The sequence below is a fragment of the Pituophis catenifer genome, unplaced genomic scaffold (genome assembly GCF_029215685.1).
Source record: "Pituophis catenifer annectens isolate HBS135680 unplaced genomic scaffold, rPitCat1.0.hap2 SCAF_14, whole genome shotgun sequence".
Taxonomy (NCBI): Eukaryota; Metazoa; Chordata; class Lepidosauria; order Squamata; family Colubridae; genus Pituophis; species Pituophis catenifer.
The window spans coordinates 11,758,480-11,777,690 of NW_027256894.1; the positions used below are offsets into that span (position 1 = coordinate 11,758,480).

The window sequence follows — 19,211 nt, forward strand, 5'->3', positions numbered from 1 at the left end:
AGAATGAAGTCTCATTCTCTCAATATATATGCAGAAGCCCCTTTTAGTGTCGGGATGAAAGCAGGGTAGTTGGTTCTCATCTGCCACTACTTTGATGAGGTGGCTTCCTTCAAAGAGGCGCTTTGATTGAAGCCTTGTTGCATCGAAGCGCACCTAAAGTTTAGTTTACTTAGGAATAATTTTAATAAGGGTTGAAAAGCCGGGCATTGTGCCAACGTTTTCAGGGACAGGCTGGGTTGAGAGGAGGGCTCAGATGTAAAAAGGAAGGGAACCGACACAGATCTACATACACAAGTGGAAGACGAGCGATTTAGTGATCATTAAGTTTCTGCGGTGTTTGGAGAAAAGAAATCACAATTGAGGGAATTCATTTCAATGTTTTTTCAACTCTGCCTGGGGCAACATTTCTCTTAGTTCATTGTAGCAAGAAAGTAAAGAGAGAGTCTACTGAGAAGACCAAGGTAGCGGAGGTTTGGGACTCTGAAGGATCACTGGCTTGCACGTTGTAAGACATCTCTCTTTGTATCCAAAAATCACTGCCTGCATGTTTTCCTTCCCACAGCCTGCCAAAGGCTCTTTGTTTTCATCCACTTTCATATCCATTTGTGAAAATTTTGGGAACAATCATTTGCCTTTTTTGCTTTCTCGGGAGCAGTGCAGCTAAAAGGAATGAACCAAGCTACCTCTGATTATGGGATTTCCCTCTAGGTTCTAACATTACTTTCTCTCCCTTTTTTGTTTTTTTGCTTCTAGGGTCTTCAGATAGGAACTTCGGAACTGGAGGAGATGGGTGCCAAATTCTGCCTTGGACTTCTGGTCCTTCAGCTTAAATCCCTGCCGTGCAGCAAGAAGGTGATGAGCCAGGCAGAGACTCTATTGGACCTGGAAGAGGAAATTGCTGATCTCCAGTCTCAAAGGTCAGGCCAGTAACAATTTATCTGGAACCAAATTAGCGGTTGGCTTTCGAAGTAGCAGAAAATGGGACCTTTGTGCACTATTCTTGCATGCTATGTGTCTGTGTGTCTGTGGTTTGGGTATGTGTGTGTGTGTGTGTGTTGATGTTTTTTCGGCCTTATGTAATCTGACATAGAAATTAATGTCAGCTGCTAAAAGGAGCTTTCTAGTTCCATAGACTATAAGGTGTTGGCTGGGTTTACATTTTAGCTACTAGGGGATATCTTGTGCAAACAGAAAGATAAGGATGGAAATACAAAAGTAGCATTGAGATGCCCGAATTTTATTTTTTTGGGGTAAGTTCTTTATTCGATTTTGAGGTCCCTAGTAATAATACAATTGGATGAAGAGGTATGTCAGTTAGGTGTATTTTTGGCCAGCCATAGAAGTGTGAGAGGACAGGTCCACTGCTTTGTATCTACCATCGTTCTCCTTTTGTGATTTGACTTTCTTGATTGGGTTGTGAAGGATTCTCTTGATCAGGTTGTCTCAGTTCTGTATTGCTTTGATGTTTACTAGGATGTCGGTTTCTATGCCCTCCAATAGTTCTTTGGTTTTTTGTATGTTTTGGGTTCTGTCCAGGACAATTATGGTTCATCCTTTGCCTTCAGGGAGGATGGTGAGGGTTTGGTCTTCTTTAGGTTTTGGGGGGATGTTCTGCTTTGAATTTTTGGGGGATGTTCCTCTTTGAATTGCTTCTGATTTGGTTTTCTTCTGATCTTCTGGGTTGTCTGCCTTACGATTCCATGGGTCTCTGTGGCAAATCCTTATGGTTTTAAATTCTGTTTTTACTGCTGCAAAAGATTCTAACTGACGAGTATCATCTGTGCTATAGTTGAGCTCTTTCGGGAGCATACTGTGTTCTAACAATGGCGAGTGGACAGCTGGACATGTTGGCCATCCATTTGAGTTCAGGAACCTATTTTCTTTCTTCTGGAGTTTTGCTTGAGCAGTTTGATTTGGAGTTTTGTTTTCCTTTTTTCAGCTTGTTTTAGAAATGTAGTTTTGATGGTGGTTCTCTGCATTTCTGTGTGTTATAGGGTCATGGTTTATCTATGGTGTGTGTGCTGGTATTTAGCCTGAGATGAGCATCCGCGATCATTAGCCATATCATTTTCGGCTGCTTTGTTGAGCTATTTTCCATCCAGCTGTGCAAGTTATTGGAGGTTTGTATCTGATTATGAAAATTGCTTTGCTGTTACTTTTCAAACCGGCGCTGAGTGGTGTATCAGAAAAACAACAACCGTAACCACCACAACAAGCAACGGCAAAAATACATTTGAACAAAAAATCAACAAAAATAACCATAGTAATGTATTAATACAATAACAGACATGTTTATCTAATGATTAATGGGAAAGGTATAGGAAAAGAGAATTATATTTTATACATATAATTATATATTATAGTGTAGTGTATCGTATCATATCGTATCGTATCGTATCGTATTCAGTGGTGGTATTCAGCCGGTTCTATTTAGTTCAGGCGAATCTGTAGCGGTGGCTGCGGGAGGCTCCGCCCACCTGCCCAGAAGTCATCATATCCCGTTTTTGACGCTCTGTGAATGCGTGGAAAGCTCTGCACATGTACGGAGATGGCACACTCACATTTGCGAACCGGTAGCAAAGGTAAATGAATACCACACCTCACTGCATTGCATTGCATTGTATTGTATATAAGATAACATGATTAGCAATTTCAAAATGATAACGAAGAACTGAAACCAGGTTTCATCTAAAATCTCATGATGTGGTGGTTCAACATCCTTAAGGCTAAACCCGAACCTTGTTTTTCTAATCAGGCTTGCCAAAATCTAATAAGCAAGGTTGTTGATCCCATTCCCTGTTTTCTGACACTGACCACAATGTATGCAAATCTCAGTCCATTGTTCCCAGCAGACTCAACTTGTTTTACTTGAGAGGAAAGAATGACCATCTGTATTTAACAGAACCAGTCATTCAAATTGATCAGAGCAGGAAGCAACCTTAAGTCGGAGGTTCTTGTAAGAACTGAGTTGCATCGCCAAATCAGCTATCACCTGTTGATGGAGACTGTTTTCTTGTTGGGCGTGATTGCTCTTATTGTAATTCCTAATCATTGCAATCTAACCACAAAGGTGTGCCTCATGTGAACTCTTCCTTGCTATATCCTTTGCCCATCAGTCCAAGTGTGGTTGAGAGACTCAAGTCTTTACCAGTTTTAAAACCTCCAGGTTAGTTGTTTACAATAGACCTGTAGGAACAGATGACAGTCCTGTATTATAAGTCCAAACAGGAGTATGGTGACTAACAAATAAGCAGTTATCTTAAATCCTCCACAAAGGGTGGAGAAAGGTAAAGCATCAAGAGGCATGGTGGCACAGTGGTTAGAATGTGGTATTGCAGGCTAACTCTGCCCACTGCCAGCAGTTCAATCCTGACCAGCTCAAAGTTGATTCAGCCTTACAGCCTTCCAAAGTCAATAAAACGAGGACCCAGATTTTGGGGGGAAATGTGCTGATTTTGTAAACCACTTAGAGAGGGCTGTAAAACAGTGTGAAGTGGTATATAAGTGCTATTGCTATCAATTTGCAAGGCATTCCAGTTCACTCAATGATTTTTATTTTTTTGGGGGGATGCTGTTGTTGTTGAAATAATTCTTCTCCCATGTTTTTCCTCCAACACAAGACTGCATTGGCTCTTCCTTCTTCATATCAAAACTGTTCCATAATTTATGATGGGCTCTTAGTCTTGCTCTTCAGGGATGCTTTAGCAGTCATTAGCACCACCTGTTCTTGATGCTGGAAACCGTATTTACTGTCTTGCTTATTGTGTTTAATGTTTCTAGCAGGTGGAAGGATGGATGGATGGATGGATGGATGGAAGGAAGGAAGGAAGGAAGGAAGGAAGGAAGGAAGGAAGGAAGGAAGGAAGGAAACTAGAAGGGAAATAGAGGGATTTCTTTAGCTTACTTATGCTGACTATTACAGATGAATGTAGAAATGATACATTTATGTGAGTTTCAAATCCGAAGCTAGCCTGACAAGTGATTGGTGTCATGAAAGGGAATCATTAGGATCTGGCTAGATGGGTGCATATAAGACATAAATCAGGATTCCAGCTTTAGAATTTGGAGCTGCTAAAGGCTTTGAACAAGATAACTTTGAGGAAAGAAGGCAAACTTCAGACCCACTGGAAATCTAACAAATAAAAACATGTGTCAGATTAACAAAAGAGGGCCAAAGTTTCAGAACCTAAATTTCCTGAAGAAATTCAGAATTAAGTCTGTCTGCACTTGGAAAAGAATTGCACCATCCGTGCTGTTTGTTACCCATTTATATTTCTTATGTTATAGTCCTTAGTTGAAATTCTTTGAAATTCTGGCAACTTCTGCCTCCTTCTGTATTAATAGACAGATCAACTGGAGAAAATATCTTTCAGAACTGAGTCAGTATGCTAATGTTTCCATAGTGCTTTTCTTTTTATTATTAAGGTTTTGCAAAATGTCTTTTGAAAAGTTGGCAGCTGGCAGTCTGTGGGCCAAATCTGTCATTTCTCAGTGTGATTAATGTTAGATTACTTTTATAGCCTGCAAGATAACTTTCTAGCCAACAAGATTGGGATTATTTAAATTAGTGTCTCCCATTTTCTTACTAACAGCAGCATTGCCTCTTTTAAAAAAAACTCTCTATGTGTATTGCACACATTCTGATCAGTGCCTACTACAGTGGTGAAATCCATTTTTTTTTACTACCGGTTCTGTGGGCGTGGCTTGGTGGGCGTGGTGTTGCTTGGTGGGCAGGAGAAGGATGCTGCAAAATCTCCATTCCCATCCCACTCCAGGGGAAGGATACTGCAAAATCCCCATTCCCTCCCCACTCCAGGGGAAGGATTCTGCAAAACCCCCATTCCCTCCCCACTCCAGGGGAAGGATACTGCAAAATCCCCATTCCCACCCCACTTCAGTGGAAGGATATTGCAAACTCACCATTCCCACCCCACTCGGGGCCAGCCAGAGGTGGTATTTGCCGGTTCTCCGAACTACTCAAAATTTCCACTACTGGTTTTCCAGAATCTGTTAGAACCTGCTGGATTTCACCCCTGACCTGGGGACACATGATCCTCTTTTGCTAGTTAATGGGGGAAATCAGATTCACTTGACACCCATGTCATTAACTTAACAACTGCAGTGATTCCCTCAACAATCGTGGCAAGAAAGGTTATAAAACGGGAGCAAAACTCACTGAACAACTGTCTTACTTGGCAACAGGAATTTTGGGCTCCATTGTGGTCGTAGGTTGAGGGCTACTAAAAAGTAATAAGCATAAACCGCAAGCTTTGGACCAGTGATGGGTTTCAAAAAAATTTACTACCAGTTCTGTGGGCGTGACTTGCTTGGTGAGCGTGGCTTGGTGATCATGTGACTGAGTGGGTGTGGCCAACTTGATGTCACGGTCATGGCCACTCAGCCACATGACCTCCCCCCCACCTAGCCACGCCCACAGAAAATGGTAGGACTGACGCAGCAGGCAATGGGATGTGTCAGTCTGAGTGCGACACAGCAGGCAATGGGATGTGATGGCAGCTGTTTTTTCAGTGACTACCAGTAGTTTTTGGTGGCCTGTGGTGGCTGGGACACTTTTTCTTTTTTGATGCGACTGTGAGAAGCTTCCCAGCCGCTGCCTCTTCGCCAGCCACTTCCCAGCAGTCGTGTGGGCGGAGCAAGCGAGCGGTGACTGGTTCGGGGCTGTGGCCAGCCAGGGGTTGCTACCGGTTTGGCAACCCAGGCCAATTTACGGCTACTGGTTCGCTCAAACCGGTGCAAACTGGTAGAAACCCACCACTGCCTTGAACCAAAGCCAAGTTTCCAAAGCTTTCAGAACACCACAGGATGGGGTAGCATCCTTAATCTCTCAAAGGATGCTGTTTCAGAAGAGTGGAGATGCAACAGAGAAGGAGTATTTTCTTGGTCAGACAAGATGGCAATTTTAAAAGGAGAGAACCTGGAATACACCCACAATGCTGGAACGTACTTGGTGGGCAGAAACAAGTGGAGGTAACTGGTCTTTCAGGAATCCAGACTGAATGCCATACATTTATATTTTATACTTCATATACTTGGGTTTTCTGTGCTGACTAATTGATTAAAATAAACAAGCCAAATCAATTAACTGTTTGAACCTCCCTGAACACTCCAATCAGGTGATTTTCTGTCACTCGTTTTCAATAGATGAAGAAAAGTCGAAAGCAATGGAAGAGAGTGAAAGAAAGAAAGAAAGAAAGAAAGAAAGAAAGGAGAGGGGGCAATAGGGAAAGATCAAAAGCAGGAGAGAACAAAAGGGAAGAGAGTTGAATCTACCATGGCTCAAAGATACATGTCAAACAGAATGGGACAATGCCTGGAAAAGGAATTCTACTTCTAAATCCATGTATTTTAATTGTAGTATTGTTGTGGCTCTTTGCATGTTGCTGGAGTATGCTTCCCTAGTTATTGCCTGTGAAAGAAAGAGACACAATGGTTCAGTGGTTTAAAGGTGCCAGAGAAGGACTGTGCTCCTGCAGTTCGAGTCCTAGTACTGTATGAAGCTCCCATCACTTATCTCAGTTTCTGCCCATCTAGCAGTTTGAAAGCATGCAAATGCAAGTAGATAAATAGGTACCACTTTGGTGAGAACAAAACAATGCTTCAAGCAGCAGTACAAATTCAATCGGTGCCGGACCTGCCTGAAAGCGATGCCTGAATGTAAGGTGACATTGGTGATGGGAAAAAGCCCCAAATGACACTGCAGAATGCCATCAAGTCTTCTGAGTACGGAGCTAGATCGCCCCCTGTGGTGCACTCTGGATAGTGCATGGGCATGTACTGAACAGATCAACAATCGTCAGCAACCAAAAAACTACTTCGTATTAACACTGTAGTCTCCTGGCTCATGCATCACCACCATACGCTAAATAATAAATAATAACCCATGGAAGAAACAATGAGGATTCTGTGGAGGAAGCTAAATTGTAGATAGGTAGACACCTACCTAAGACTCCAAGGCCTTCTCTCTTTCTAGGTTCAGCCATTGCTGGCTATAAGAAAAAAGGGGGGGACACTAAGTTGATAAGAAGGGCTTTTGTTTCCAGGGGGTCTCCACTTAGAATAATTTATTCTCTCCCGTGCCACTAATCCACCTTAAAATCCATTTGAGCCAACTTGAGCCCAATACATAAGCATCATCCTGGAAACAAATAGCATATTATTCCCTGCAGTGCATAGAAAAGATTTTCAAGTCTAGATTCACTGGAAGAACAACAGGGGAGCAAAAAAAGAGGAGGGGGTATATTAGACAGCCAAGCTGAGAAAGTAGGGAGGTGGGGGAAGTAGAGAGACATACTTAAAAAGAGGTTTTGTTTCACTCTGGATTCTGTTGAAAAGAGGAAATGGTCCCAATTACCATCTCCTTGCTGGTGATGACAAATGCGAAAGAATGCAGAGAGCTTTGAGTAGGATCTATTAGCGTTTCTGGCAAATGAGGCATGAAAGTTATTGTCAAAAAATAATAATAATAAGATGCCCAATGTGGTTGCTGGCACTTTATCTTCCCAGGTGAGACAACTCCTAAATTTTAAGGGGATTGGGGGTTGTGGACTGTGAGGACAGTTCATGAAGGCAACATCAGATGACCTGATAAGACTTCAGGAGAAGAGGTAATGGTCCAAGAAAAAGGCGGAAGACAACTTTCTGGGTGCTGAAGCTACCAAAGAAATAAGGGTAGGATTTTGGACATCAATGCAGGAACTGGGTATGTCTAGTCTGATGAAAAGAAGGACTAGGGGAGACATGATAGCAGTGTTCCAATACCTCAGGGGCTGCCACAAAGAAGAGGGAATCAAGCTATTCTCCAAAGCACCTGAAGGCAGGGCAAGAAGCAATGGGCGGAAACTAATCAAGGAGAGAAGCATCTTAGAACTAAGGAGAAATTTCCTGACAGTTAGAACATTTAAGCAGTGGAACAACTTGCCTCCAGAAGTTGTAAATGCTCCAACACTGGGAATTTTTAAGAAGATGTTGGACAACCATTTGTCTGAAGTGGTTAGGGTTTCCTGCCTAAGCAGGGGGTTGGACTAGAAGACCTCCAAGGTCCCTTCCAACTCTATTGTTCTATTCTATTCTATTCTATTCTATTCTATTCTATTCTATTCTATTCTATTCTATTCTATTCTTAAAAACACATCTCTGACACCTTTGCCTGTCGCTAAGATTGTAAACCTTGCATTAAGAGAGGAGCATTTTGCTTCAACAATTGGACCAGAGCAACCATTGAAGGCATGTGGTCAGAATCAAGGGTCAACAGTAATTTCATAGATTCATGGGGCTGGAAGGGACCTTGGAGGTCTTCCAGCGCAAACCCCCTGCTCAAGGCAGGAGTCCTTATACCACTGTGGACAAATGAATGTCCAGTCTTTACTTTGAAAACCTCCAGCAATTGAGCACCCACAATTCTGGGAGGCAAGTAAGGGGTTGAGCAATTCATTTGGCAGGATGCTCTTCTTTAAGGTTTGGGTATCATATATCTTGAAAGGCTTGGCTCAGGAAAGTGATCCTTGATTGTGTCACTATATCAATGTCACTAAAACATGCAACAGCATCTTGGAGAGTCACAAAGGAAAAGGATTTGTAGCTGCTTCAGACACGGGTAGGAAATCAGAGCTGCAACTGAGTTTGCCCTGCAGACCCTCACAAACAAATGAATACAGCCTGCAGAAGTGTGAAGACCCTGACCTGTGCAACAGGTCAGGCAATCAGATGGCTAAAAGAAGAGGGACCACAAAAGTTCAAAAAGAGCATTAGAGTACAAAGAAGGACAAGAAAGCAAGATGGTTTCTATCTATTTTTCCTACAAGTGCTCATTTAATTAATTGTGTGCTGGAGGATAAGGAAAAGGTTGTGGGCAGTGAGTTTGTGCATGAACGAGAAGTGAAGACGTGTGGTTGGGGTGATACGCAAACTGTCAGAAGGCATTCAAAACAGACCTTTGTGTTAAAAAAGATTGCTCGGATCACAGGGAAGCAAAGTAATCTACTCTTACTTGAGATGAATCCTCAGATTTGAAGATCTTGGCAAGCTAGATTAAACATGGAACAGATTTGAACTTGGGATGTGTTTTCGAACGTTCACATCAGTAGCATATTCATTCCAGGAGGTTCAAAGTCAAATCGAGCTGATTTGGTTAGTAAGAAATGAAATGAAAACATTTCATCTTGTTGATATTAGGCAGGGGAAATCAAGAGAACCCGAAGCTTACAAAGAGTACCAATGGCTAATTATATGGAAGAAATATTTGGACAAGGTGCATCCCAAGTTGGCTGTACAGAGATCTGCCCTATCTCTGAATTAAGAGATGCCACTGTTAAATTAACTACACTTATCAGGCTATCAGTGGGAATATTTCCATCTTGCAGATGTTGCTATTTTGTACCATGGTGGAACTTCGGTACTTGTTAGTGCAAATTTTTGAACAGACAGCATTAGATGATAGAAGGACAGGGGTGAAATCCAGCAGGTTCTGACAGGTTCTGGAGAACCGGTAGCAGAAATTTTGAACAGTTTGGAGAAATATCACCTCTGGCTGGTCCCAGACTGGGGTAGGAACCCACCAAGCCATACCCACCAAGCCACGCCCACCAAGCCACGCCCACAGAACCGATAGTAAAAAAAAATGGATTTCACCACTGCCCCAGGTCATTGCAACCATTATAAATACATGCTATTCCTAATTTTGACCACGTGACCATGGGGATGCTGTGATGGTTGTATTAAAACCAAGACAGGCCTTTCAGAGAAACCGACTATATGTTTCTTTCTAGGTGGAATGGTGTGATCTACCCAAACTGCATCTGGGGAGATATGAACAAGCCGTCTAATTCAGAGTCTTCTAGCATTTAGAATACTTCTAGTTCTTAGAATATTTCTCAGCAAAGACATTGCAGGTGGGGAAAATCTGGGTACCAAAGTGCACGCACATGCAAAAGGTTGCATCAAAAACAAAGGACCATGTTAGGATGTCAGGGTGAGCTGTCTTAACTAAATGCACACATTGCAGAAAATTGCGCATAAGGCCAATGCCTATTTCCATCTGGGTGTGGAGGCTTTAAATGTGCAGACCGAGGTTGAATTTTTGGAATGAATTAATGACTGTATGCATAGAAATGCTGAGATAGACAGGATGAGGAGTGATCTTTGCATCTCTATCACAGGCTCTGTTTGCAAGAGTATAATCTAATCTTCCCTTGAATCTCCTCTTGTGCTTAATTTGTGGCCCTAGAAGAGATGACAAGATGCCCTATGTTGCTGGCATCATTCAAATGCAAAAAAAAAAAAAAAAAAAAATGAGAGAGACAGAGAGAGAGAGAGAGAGAGAGAGAGAATTTCTCAAAGGTGAATTTGCCTTCCCTCTTCCCCTCCTCGCTTCTTCTTTCCCTTCATCTCTTGGCAAACAGTCAGCCTCAATCTACCAGCTCCGTTCAACACATTCTTCACAGCCTCTTTGGCACTAATGAATATGCCCATTATTCAAATGGACACCACATTGCACCTAATAAGTGGCCCATTCTAATTTATCTCCTTTCCATTAATGTTTTCCTGAGCTGTCTGCACTTTCCACTCATTGCTCTTCTCTCTTATTACCCAACTAACATTTTTTTTTTTTTTTGGATTCTGAAATTTAGGTGGCCTCAGTGATAAAATTCAAAAATTTTCCCTACTGTCTCTGTGTGCATGGCTTGGTGGTCATGTGACTGGGTGGGTGTGGCTTGGTGGTCATGTGACCTGGAAAACCAACTATCCAACTTTACCCAAAAATAACACAAAAGCTACACAACTGACGCTCACACGATGCAAAAGCAACTGGACATCACACAAAATGGCCCCTGCAACAAGCAGGAACCTGACAGAGTCACAGAGAGCTCAAAAACAAACTATCACACTTTACACAAAAATACCGGGTCGGGCAATAGGTAGTAAAAAACAGCTGATTGTCACAGCTGATTGTCGGAACCTTTTTTAAACTTGTTAAAGCATAATTTTTACTACCTATTCGCCCAAACTAGTAGTAAAAAAATACTTTAATTTTTTTTAAAAAAAGTTCAGATGATCAGCTGTGCTGTGCGATCATAGGAACTTTTTTTTTTTTTTTTTACTTTTTAAAGCAGTTTTTAACTACTGGTTCGGGTGAACCAGTAGCATTTTCACTACCGGTTCCAGGGAACCGCCCCAAACTGGTAGCATTTCACCCCGGGTGGCTTCCTGAGTTGGTTATCCAACATTGAAGCAAGGCTCAAGGGCCAGGCGAGGTTTTCTCCTGGCTATGTCACCAAGATAATTAATTTATCAAATAACACCGAATGCATCTGAGGACAGGGCAGGTGAGTGTGTGGGGGGGTTAATTTGGAAACCGAAATGGAAGACATCAAAGCTGGCGATGGGTACCCCCTACCATTGTGTTGCTTGTTAATGCAGTCTGCAAGGTTATTCAAATTATACACCGGCTGCAAATGAATGAGCTTTGCAACTCTTAGCAGACTGTGATAGCTGATTGACTTTCCCCCCTCCTCCTTTGGATTATGAAATAGCAAAGGATTACCAGATGATTATTACATGTTAGGTGGAGACTTACATGCCAGTTCATTTTCCTTTCCAACTATAACTGCCCTGTATTTTATTAACATAATAATTGGGAGCTTTCCAAACAAGCATGTTTTTAGAGGCTTGGTAAAGTGTTTCTTCTCCCCAGCCCTTCCCTTACAAACTATTGATAATGAAGTAAAAAAATGTAAACTTAGCCAAAAGCAAGAATATAGAGTGGATCGTTCACCTCTAAATGAGGGGGGAGGGTATCAGAGTTTCTTGCAAAAATCAAATCCAGAAGCACACACAGATAAACTGATTCAGCACGATTCATTAACTTCTTTATATACATATAATACATGAAGTAAATTTACAATACCAACAACAGATTCACAGGCAGAGGAGAGATTGCTTTCAGTTCCAGCAGCAGACAAGTTCACACACACACACTGATTTCAGTTTTGTTTCTCTGCACAGACTCAGAAGCTGTAGACTAAGACATGCCCTGGCTCCAGTCTATCTCAGCTCCTAATTGGCTGACTTAGTTGCTATGCCTATACTATACCAGCCCTGGCTTTTCTTTGGAAGGCTAGATACCAAAGCTGAAGCTGAAATACTTTGGCCACCTAATGAGAAGGGAGGACTCATTGGAGAAGACCTTGATCTTGGGAAAGATGGAAGGCAAAAGGAGAAGGGGACGGCAGAGGATGAGACGGTTAGATATTGTCATTGACACAATGAATAGCAATAACACTTTGATTTATACACTGCTCCATAGTGCTTTACAGCACTCTCTGAGTGGTTTACAGAGTCAGCCTATCGCCTCCAACAGTCTGGGTCCTCATTTTATCAACCTCAGAAGGATGGAAGGCTGAGTCAACCTTGAGCCTTGAGCTATCAGGATCAAACTGTAGCTGTGGGCAGAGTTTGCCTACAATACTGCATTCTAACCATTGCACCATCACAGCTGCTGAACATGAATTTGGGCAAACTCTAGGAGACAGCGGAAGACAGGGAGGCCTGGTGTCACAAAAAACAGACATGAGGACCCAGTTGTGGGGGCAATAAGATGACTTTGTATAAAATATACAAAAGTATGAAGGCTATTGCTTAACGCATTGTAAGCCGCCCTGAGTCTCCGGAGAAGGGCGGCATATAAATCTAATTAAAAAAAAATGATGTAGCAACTGAACAACAATACACAAGAATCTCATCTAAGGTCACGGCAAATTGTTGCCAGGTAAGAGTCAAGAGTCTTCAAGGGAGGCAGGTATCAAGATTCCGACTAATGAACCCAACCAATTCAGCACTCCAAGACTTTCAGCTTTCTCAAAGAACTATTTTATTGAATGCAGGACTTGGGTTTCTTATGGGGGTCTAGAAGACTCCAAACTGATGATTCATTTGACCCCACCCTCAGGCTCAGCCTGTTCACCCCCTGAAAAGATTGACACAAATATTTGTATTGCAGCATAAATAGATACCGTGTTTCCCCGAAAATAAGACCCTGTCTTATATTTTTTTGAACCCTGAAATAAGTGCTTGGCCTTATTGCCATGCGCTCAAAAGCCCGATTGGGCTTATTATCAGGGGATGTCTTATTTTGAGGGAAACAGGGTAGGTAAGTTTATAAGGGCTGAGAGAATGAAAAGTACTTTCTCTTCTAAACAAAAAAAGTGTTTTCAAAGAAATGGTTTCCAGAAATTTTGCTCATTGCTTTTGCTGCTCAAGGGGGAAAAAAACAACACATACCTTTAGAATTAACCGCATCAGCAGATTCCTTGCTCCTTATTTTGATGATTTTTTATTGTCCCTTTCAGGGGACAATAATGTTTTAGGATGCTTTAGAATTCCAGAAGTGTCTTGTTTTTAGAACAAAGTGTTCAAATGACTTCTCCCTCATTTACTTCTCTAAATGGGTCCGGAGTGGAGATTAATAGGCTAGGAAATGTGTTTTCTGCTCCAGCGCGAATAAAAATAATTCACTGGAACTAAATTAATCATGAAATGGACTCAAAAGTAAAGAAAAGAAGGCCAGTACTGGCCTAATTTATGAGTTACAAACCCACCCGCGCCCCTATTCAAATGCTGATTTTCCGCAAAGACATGCTTCTCCGGTGCCGTCGACTTTCTAATTTCAAGAATTCCAGTTGCCTGGAATTGGAACTGGATCTAATCAACGGAGAACTGAATCAACACAAAATATAAGAAATTGGAAGGGGATTTGATGTGTCTGGAATGCTCAGTTGGCAGAAATTCCAGCGGTCCTAATGTGACAGCCCAGAAGCTGCAGGGCAGAAATGACCAAGCATATATAGTAGCTAGAGGACAGAAAATAATTTGTTAGACTCACACAAGTTTCCTAATTATTCACATGCACTGTATTATATTGAGAAGACTTTGGAGTTAGGACCTCCCCAAAATGCTTAAAGCTGTAGAATGCGGAGTTATAATGCAAAGTGAACACGGTTGGGATTCCTTCCTTCCTTCCTTCCTTCCTTCCTTCCTTCCTTCCTTCCTTCCTTCCTTCCTCCCTCCCTCCCCTCCCTTCCTCTCCCCTCCCCTTCCCTTCCCTCCCCTTCCCTTCCCCCCTTCCTCCCTCCCTACTAAAGATGTAAACTTAGCAAGGTGTGATTTTTTTAAAAAAAAAAAGCAAGGCCCAATCATAAGAGCCATGGTGGTGCAGTGGTTAGAGTGCAGTACTGCAGCCTACTACTGCTGACTGCCGGCTGCCTGCAATTTGGCAGTTCAAATCTCACCAGGCTCAAGGTTGACTCAGCCTTCCATCCTTCCAAGGTGGGTAAAATGAGGACCCAGATTGCTGGGGGCAATATGGTGACTAGAGAGGTCTGTAAAGCATTGTGAAGTGGTATAGAAGTCTAAATGCTATTGCTATTGCAACTCAGGCCTGTGTGTAGATTAGAAGAACGATTTAATAGCCTGCTGAAATCAATGGGAACTTTACATTAACTTCAATAGGTTTTATATCAAACCAGAGAAACGAAGGAGATGAAACGATGGTTAATCCAAACATGGAGATTTCCATTCCAATTCCCTTTCTACCGCCTCCATTTCATCTTTCAAGATATATTTTTTTTTTCTTCTGCTTTCTCTGCTCATCGTGTTTTCGCATCTAATCATATTTTGTATCTTTCTCGGGGTGAAGCAGGCTCTGAAGCCCCAAGTGCAATTTAAAGAATGGTATCTGCAGTACTTAGTAACTCTTCTTCTTTTTTAAAAAAACTTGTATGCAAGAGGCGATAACTGGCAAGCAAATCTCATTTTGAAGGCCTTCAGGGAACAGACTGCCATAATCATGTCATTGTATTGGCAGAGGAACGAATAAGCTTGGTACAGGGAGTACATTAGGGACATGATTCATGCACATACATCTGCATAACGTAGAAATCTTGTTTCCCTTGGCTGATTCCTCAATGACCTTGAGTTGGGCGATCTGCCAACGTAGACGTGAGCCAAACATCCCCCAAACAGCATTTTTAATATGTCTTTTCTCCCTCCCCACCCTAGAAGAAGATGCTCTCTTGGCTACCTTCTCTGCAGGGGCTACAGCTATAATATGCATATTCCAGTTAGTCGACCTCCCAGTTTACAAGAAGATGGTAATTAATGAGCTCTCATTCTTTTGCCTTTTTCCTAGCCATGAATTTAAAAAAAAAAAAAATGATGAAAGTTTTATTCACTTTTTTGTCCGTTGAAAAGATTTGTTCTTCTGACCAGAGTTGTATGGCTCTAGATCTAATTTCTGTTGAAACTTGTCTCCTTTTTTTCCCCCTGCTGCTCTTGATTAAATGATTTGGGTTTTTTAAATTCAGTGTACAACAGGCCATAGAACAAAGCTAACACTTTTCTGTTTTCTTTCTTTCTTTCTTTCTTTCTTTCTTTCTTTCTTTCTTTCTTTCTTTCTTTCTTTCTTTCTTTCTTTCTTTCTTTTGCTAGGGAAAGATTCTTTGTATAGTAATCCCAGTTACGTTTTGTAAGCCAATCATTTAATCTGGAAATACGAATTTTGCAAGTTATATTCACGATTAAGTGCATTTCTGTAGGCCCTTTTCCAAAAGACATATTTTTTTAAAGCAGTTTTCCATCGGGGAATGGTATTTCAAAAGTCTCCAAGGGATGACTTTCAGGGTATAATTGTAGTTCTGTTTGCATGTTGGTTTCAACATGCTTCACCATAGTGCAGGGGTCTCCAACCTTCGACTGGAATTGGTCTTCCTTTAACTGAAATCCATTATTCCATATCTTGCATGCTGGAACGATAGAGAGCACATTTTGAGCTTGTCTATGTGGCATTCTTTTGTGTCAGAGTTTCTTGCAAAAATCAAATCCAGAAGCACACACAGGTAACTGACTCGGCTGGATTCATTAACTTCTTCATATACATAATAACAGATGAAGTAAATTTTACAATACCAATAGTAGAGTTCTTTCAATGTGGTAACAAGTAGAGAGATCAGTTTCCAATTTCATTTCAGCAGATAGACAAGGCTAGTTTCATTTTAGATCTCAGCACAGAGCATGCTAGCAGAGAAGCAAGCCCAGACGTGTTTAGTTTCTGTTTCAATTCTCTGCAGAGACTCAGAAGCTGCAGACTAAGACACGCCCAGGCTCCAGTCTGTCTCAGCTCCCAATTGGCTGATTTAGTTGCTATGCCTATTCATTGGTGACCTTGTTACCATGTCTCTTCCAGTTCATGAATAATCTGACATTTTGAGTATTTGAAGATTGCTTTTCGGTCCCATTCCCTTATTTTTCTCAAGGTTTACAACAAAAAACAAACAAACAAACAGTAATAGGTACTTCTAATTCCCTTACTGGACTAGTTTCTAGTCTACTAATCATCAACAATGAAGGATTATTATGTATTGCATTATGTTCTATTACATGTTCTAGCCAAAAAAGATTCTGTTGCTTTTAAGCTTATAAAAATATAACACTGGAGAAAAACCAGATGGAAAAACACATATTCTTAGTCCAAGTTTGAGGGGCCATATCTCAGAGCTATAGGATGTTTAATACCTAGTTTCAACAATGGCCAAAATTGTGGAAACCTTTTTGGGAAAAGTGTATTTTTGAGGTTTGAAGGCTAATCTTTATCTTCTCTTTATTTAATAACACCACTCTGTGAATTTCTTGGTCAAATGGGGATTTGAATCTGGGGGTTCTTGGCCTCAGTCCAACCTCTGGACCAGTGGTAGGTTTCAAATTTATTTACTACCGGTTCTGTGGGTGTGGCTTGGTGGGCGTGGCAGGGGAAGGATACTGTAAAATCTCCATTCCCTCCCCACTCCAAGGGAAGGTTACTGCAAAATCCCCATTTCCTCCCAATCAGCTGGGACTTGGGAGGCAGAGAATAGATGGGGGCGGAGCCAGTCAGAATTTTTACTACCGGTTCTCCGAACTACTCAAAATTTCTCCTACCGGTTCTCCAGAACTGGTCAGAACCTGCTGAAACCCACATCTGCTCTGGACCCATTATTACCATACCGGTTTCATGTAGCATCAGCAAAAGACAGACAGACAAGGAAATAGATCGTAAAAGATGAGCCAGATTCTAAAGAAGAAAAAAAGAAAAAAAAGGCAAGCGCTGGTAACAAATTGAGAGGGAATATTTCTGTTTGTTTGTTTTTTTAAATCAAAGTGAGAGAGGTGGGGATAAGACTGGCAATGCTACCACCGGAACCTCAATTAGGTTTTGTCAGCTTTCTCTCATTTTCATAAAGGAAGATAATTAAATGTTGAGCAAGAAGCCTAGTGAGCAACTGGTGAGCAACTCATAAAACTAAAAAAGGTAGGAGAGATTCATTTCCCATCTTTCATCTAACAGAGACACATTTTGCAAACAGAAGGTTCAATGGGAGATGGATTCGTGGAGGTGGAAGGAAAAAAAATTAGTAGATTCGCTGGCAGTTTTATAAACATAGCGATGCAATTTAGCTCTCTGAGAGGACAGGCTGCCTACAAAATGACCGGCACCAAGTTTGCTGTTGTCCTGTCCCTGTAAGGCCCCTCTGTAGACAGCGCAGGTGTTCTGCCCCAGCTACGGACCACAAAGAATGCAGCACACACATAAACCTTAGTTTACTAATTGAGGACTACTAATGAGCTTTCTTAGTAGTTGTTCAAACACAAGTACAGTTTAAATCAGTCTTTTCTGAACAAAGGCTGTTAATTTAACTTCATTAACAGCCAACAAGAGTCCAAGGAATAATAACTCAATTCTGAGGCACAGTCTTTAACCATAAGCTTACTGTGGTTGGCAGAATGCCCAGAAGCAATTTGCAGGAAAAATGACAAGAGAGAAGCAAGAGTCAATCAAACGTTTCTGAAGTCAATACGCGAAGGAACATGAATGAAGTTGTTTTCTGCAAATTGCCTCAGCCGTCGTCATTCCTTAAATAGGCTAGGGGAGTGGCCAATTAGCCCCAAGCCTTGCTCTCGAGGAGACCTCCTCCTGAGGAACCATTCCTGCCTTTTGGCAGCTCTGCTCACCCATACATTGAGAAGAGGCTCCTCGTCTTCTTCCTCTTCACTTATGGGAGGTTCTGGAGGTTCTGAAGGCCCTGGCTGAATCCCCGCCTCTGGCACCACATCTTCTCCAGCCTCCTCATTGTCTGACTCGGGTGTCAACTGCACAGGCTGCTGGCAAATCACCACACCAGCCTCCTCACTGTCGGAATCAGCTACCAACTGCACAGGCCGCTGGCGGGCCACAACAGGATGCTGCAACGGTTGTAAGGGTGAAAAAAAAGGTAATTGAAGTCACTTTTTTTCAGTGCCGTTGTAACTTTGAATGGTCACTAAATGAACTGTTGTAAGTCAGGAACTACCTGTAGTAGTTGGAGGAGCAGGAGGAGTCCACTGACTTGGATATATATATAAAAGAACCTGTGACAAACTCTGTTCAGGTTAGTGGGAGTTTTGCCTTTGAAATCATTGGGTTTTAGACTGTGCCTTTCATCCACATAAAAGAAAATTAGAAGAATCCAACTCTTTATCCAGAGAAACCCCAGGTACCTCTGGAAAGCTCATAGACCTGGTGAGGAGAATCTAATATCACTCCTGGCAGCTTACACATTTCCAGAATTTCAATCTTACACTCAGGAACTTGATAATAGTAGAAACATCAAGAATCTGCAGGTTGGAAAAAAATGTTCTTTGTGCAGAGAAGTTCTGCCTGTTACAAGAACACAGAAACCAAGACCTAAGAAGAATAAATGAATGAAACTCCAGAGTTTAAGTCTTCAGCTGTTTCTTTCTGCCTTTTGGTGGTTTCTCAACTATGTTTTTTTTTTCCAATCTTGGCACTGAATTACAATGTTGAGACAATGGTTCTGTCCAATTTAAGCCACTCTGGTTTGCATCTCACAAACTTTAGTCCTTATAAGGAAGGCATTAACAGATTAACAGAGTTGGAAGGGACCTTGTAGGGTCTCCCAAGCAGACCCTACACCATTTCTGACAGATGACAGTCCAATCTGTTCTTGGGGCTTCGCTTGTTTGCGTGGCCCAGTTGGTAATTTCTTTTCTTTCTTTTTCTTTTTTTACAAAGCGGTTATCCTTTGTATTTTGAGTATCTCAGATTCAATCCTTAGTACTTCACATTACTGGAATCAGTAATTAAATGTTGGAGAAGGTCTCTGGCT

At 41.7% G+C, this 19,211-nt stretch overlaps 1 protein-coding gene across 2 annotated transcripts in view; it reads left to right on the forward strand.

Annotated features, from left to right (window-relative positions):
- AGBL1 (AGBL carboxypeptidase 1) overlaps positions 1-19,211 on the forward strand; it is a 680,934-nt gene that overhangs the window by 330,775 nt on the left and 330,948 nt on the right. For both annotated transcript variants that reach the window (XR_011601025.1, XM_070953407.1), the window contains exon 22: positions 754-917. Coding sequence is in view for 1 of the 2 variants with exons in the window: in XM_070953407.1 (XP_070809508.1) it covers positions 754-917 (164 nt within the window). In the remaining variant the exon portion in view is untranslated. The remainder of the gene's footprint in view (positions 1-753; positions 918-19,211) is intronic.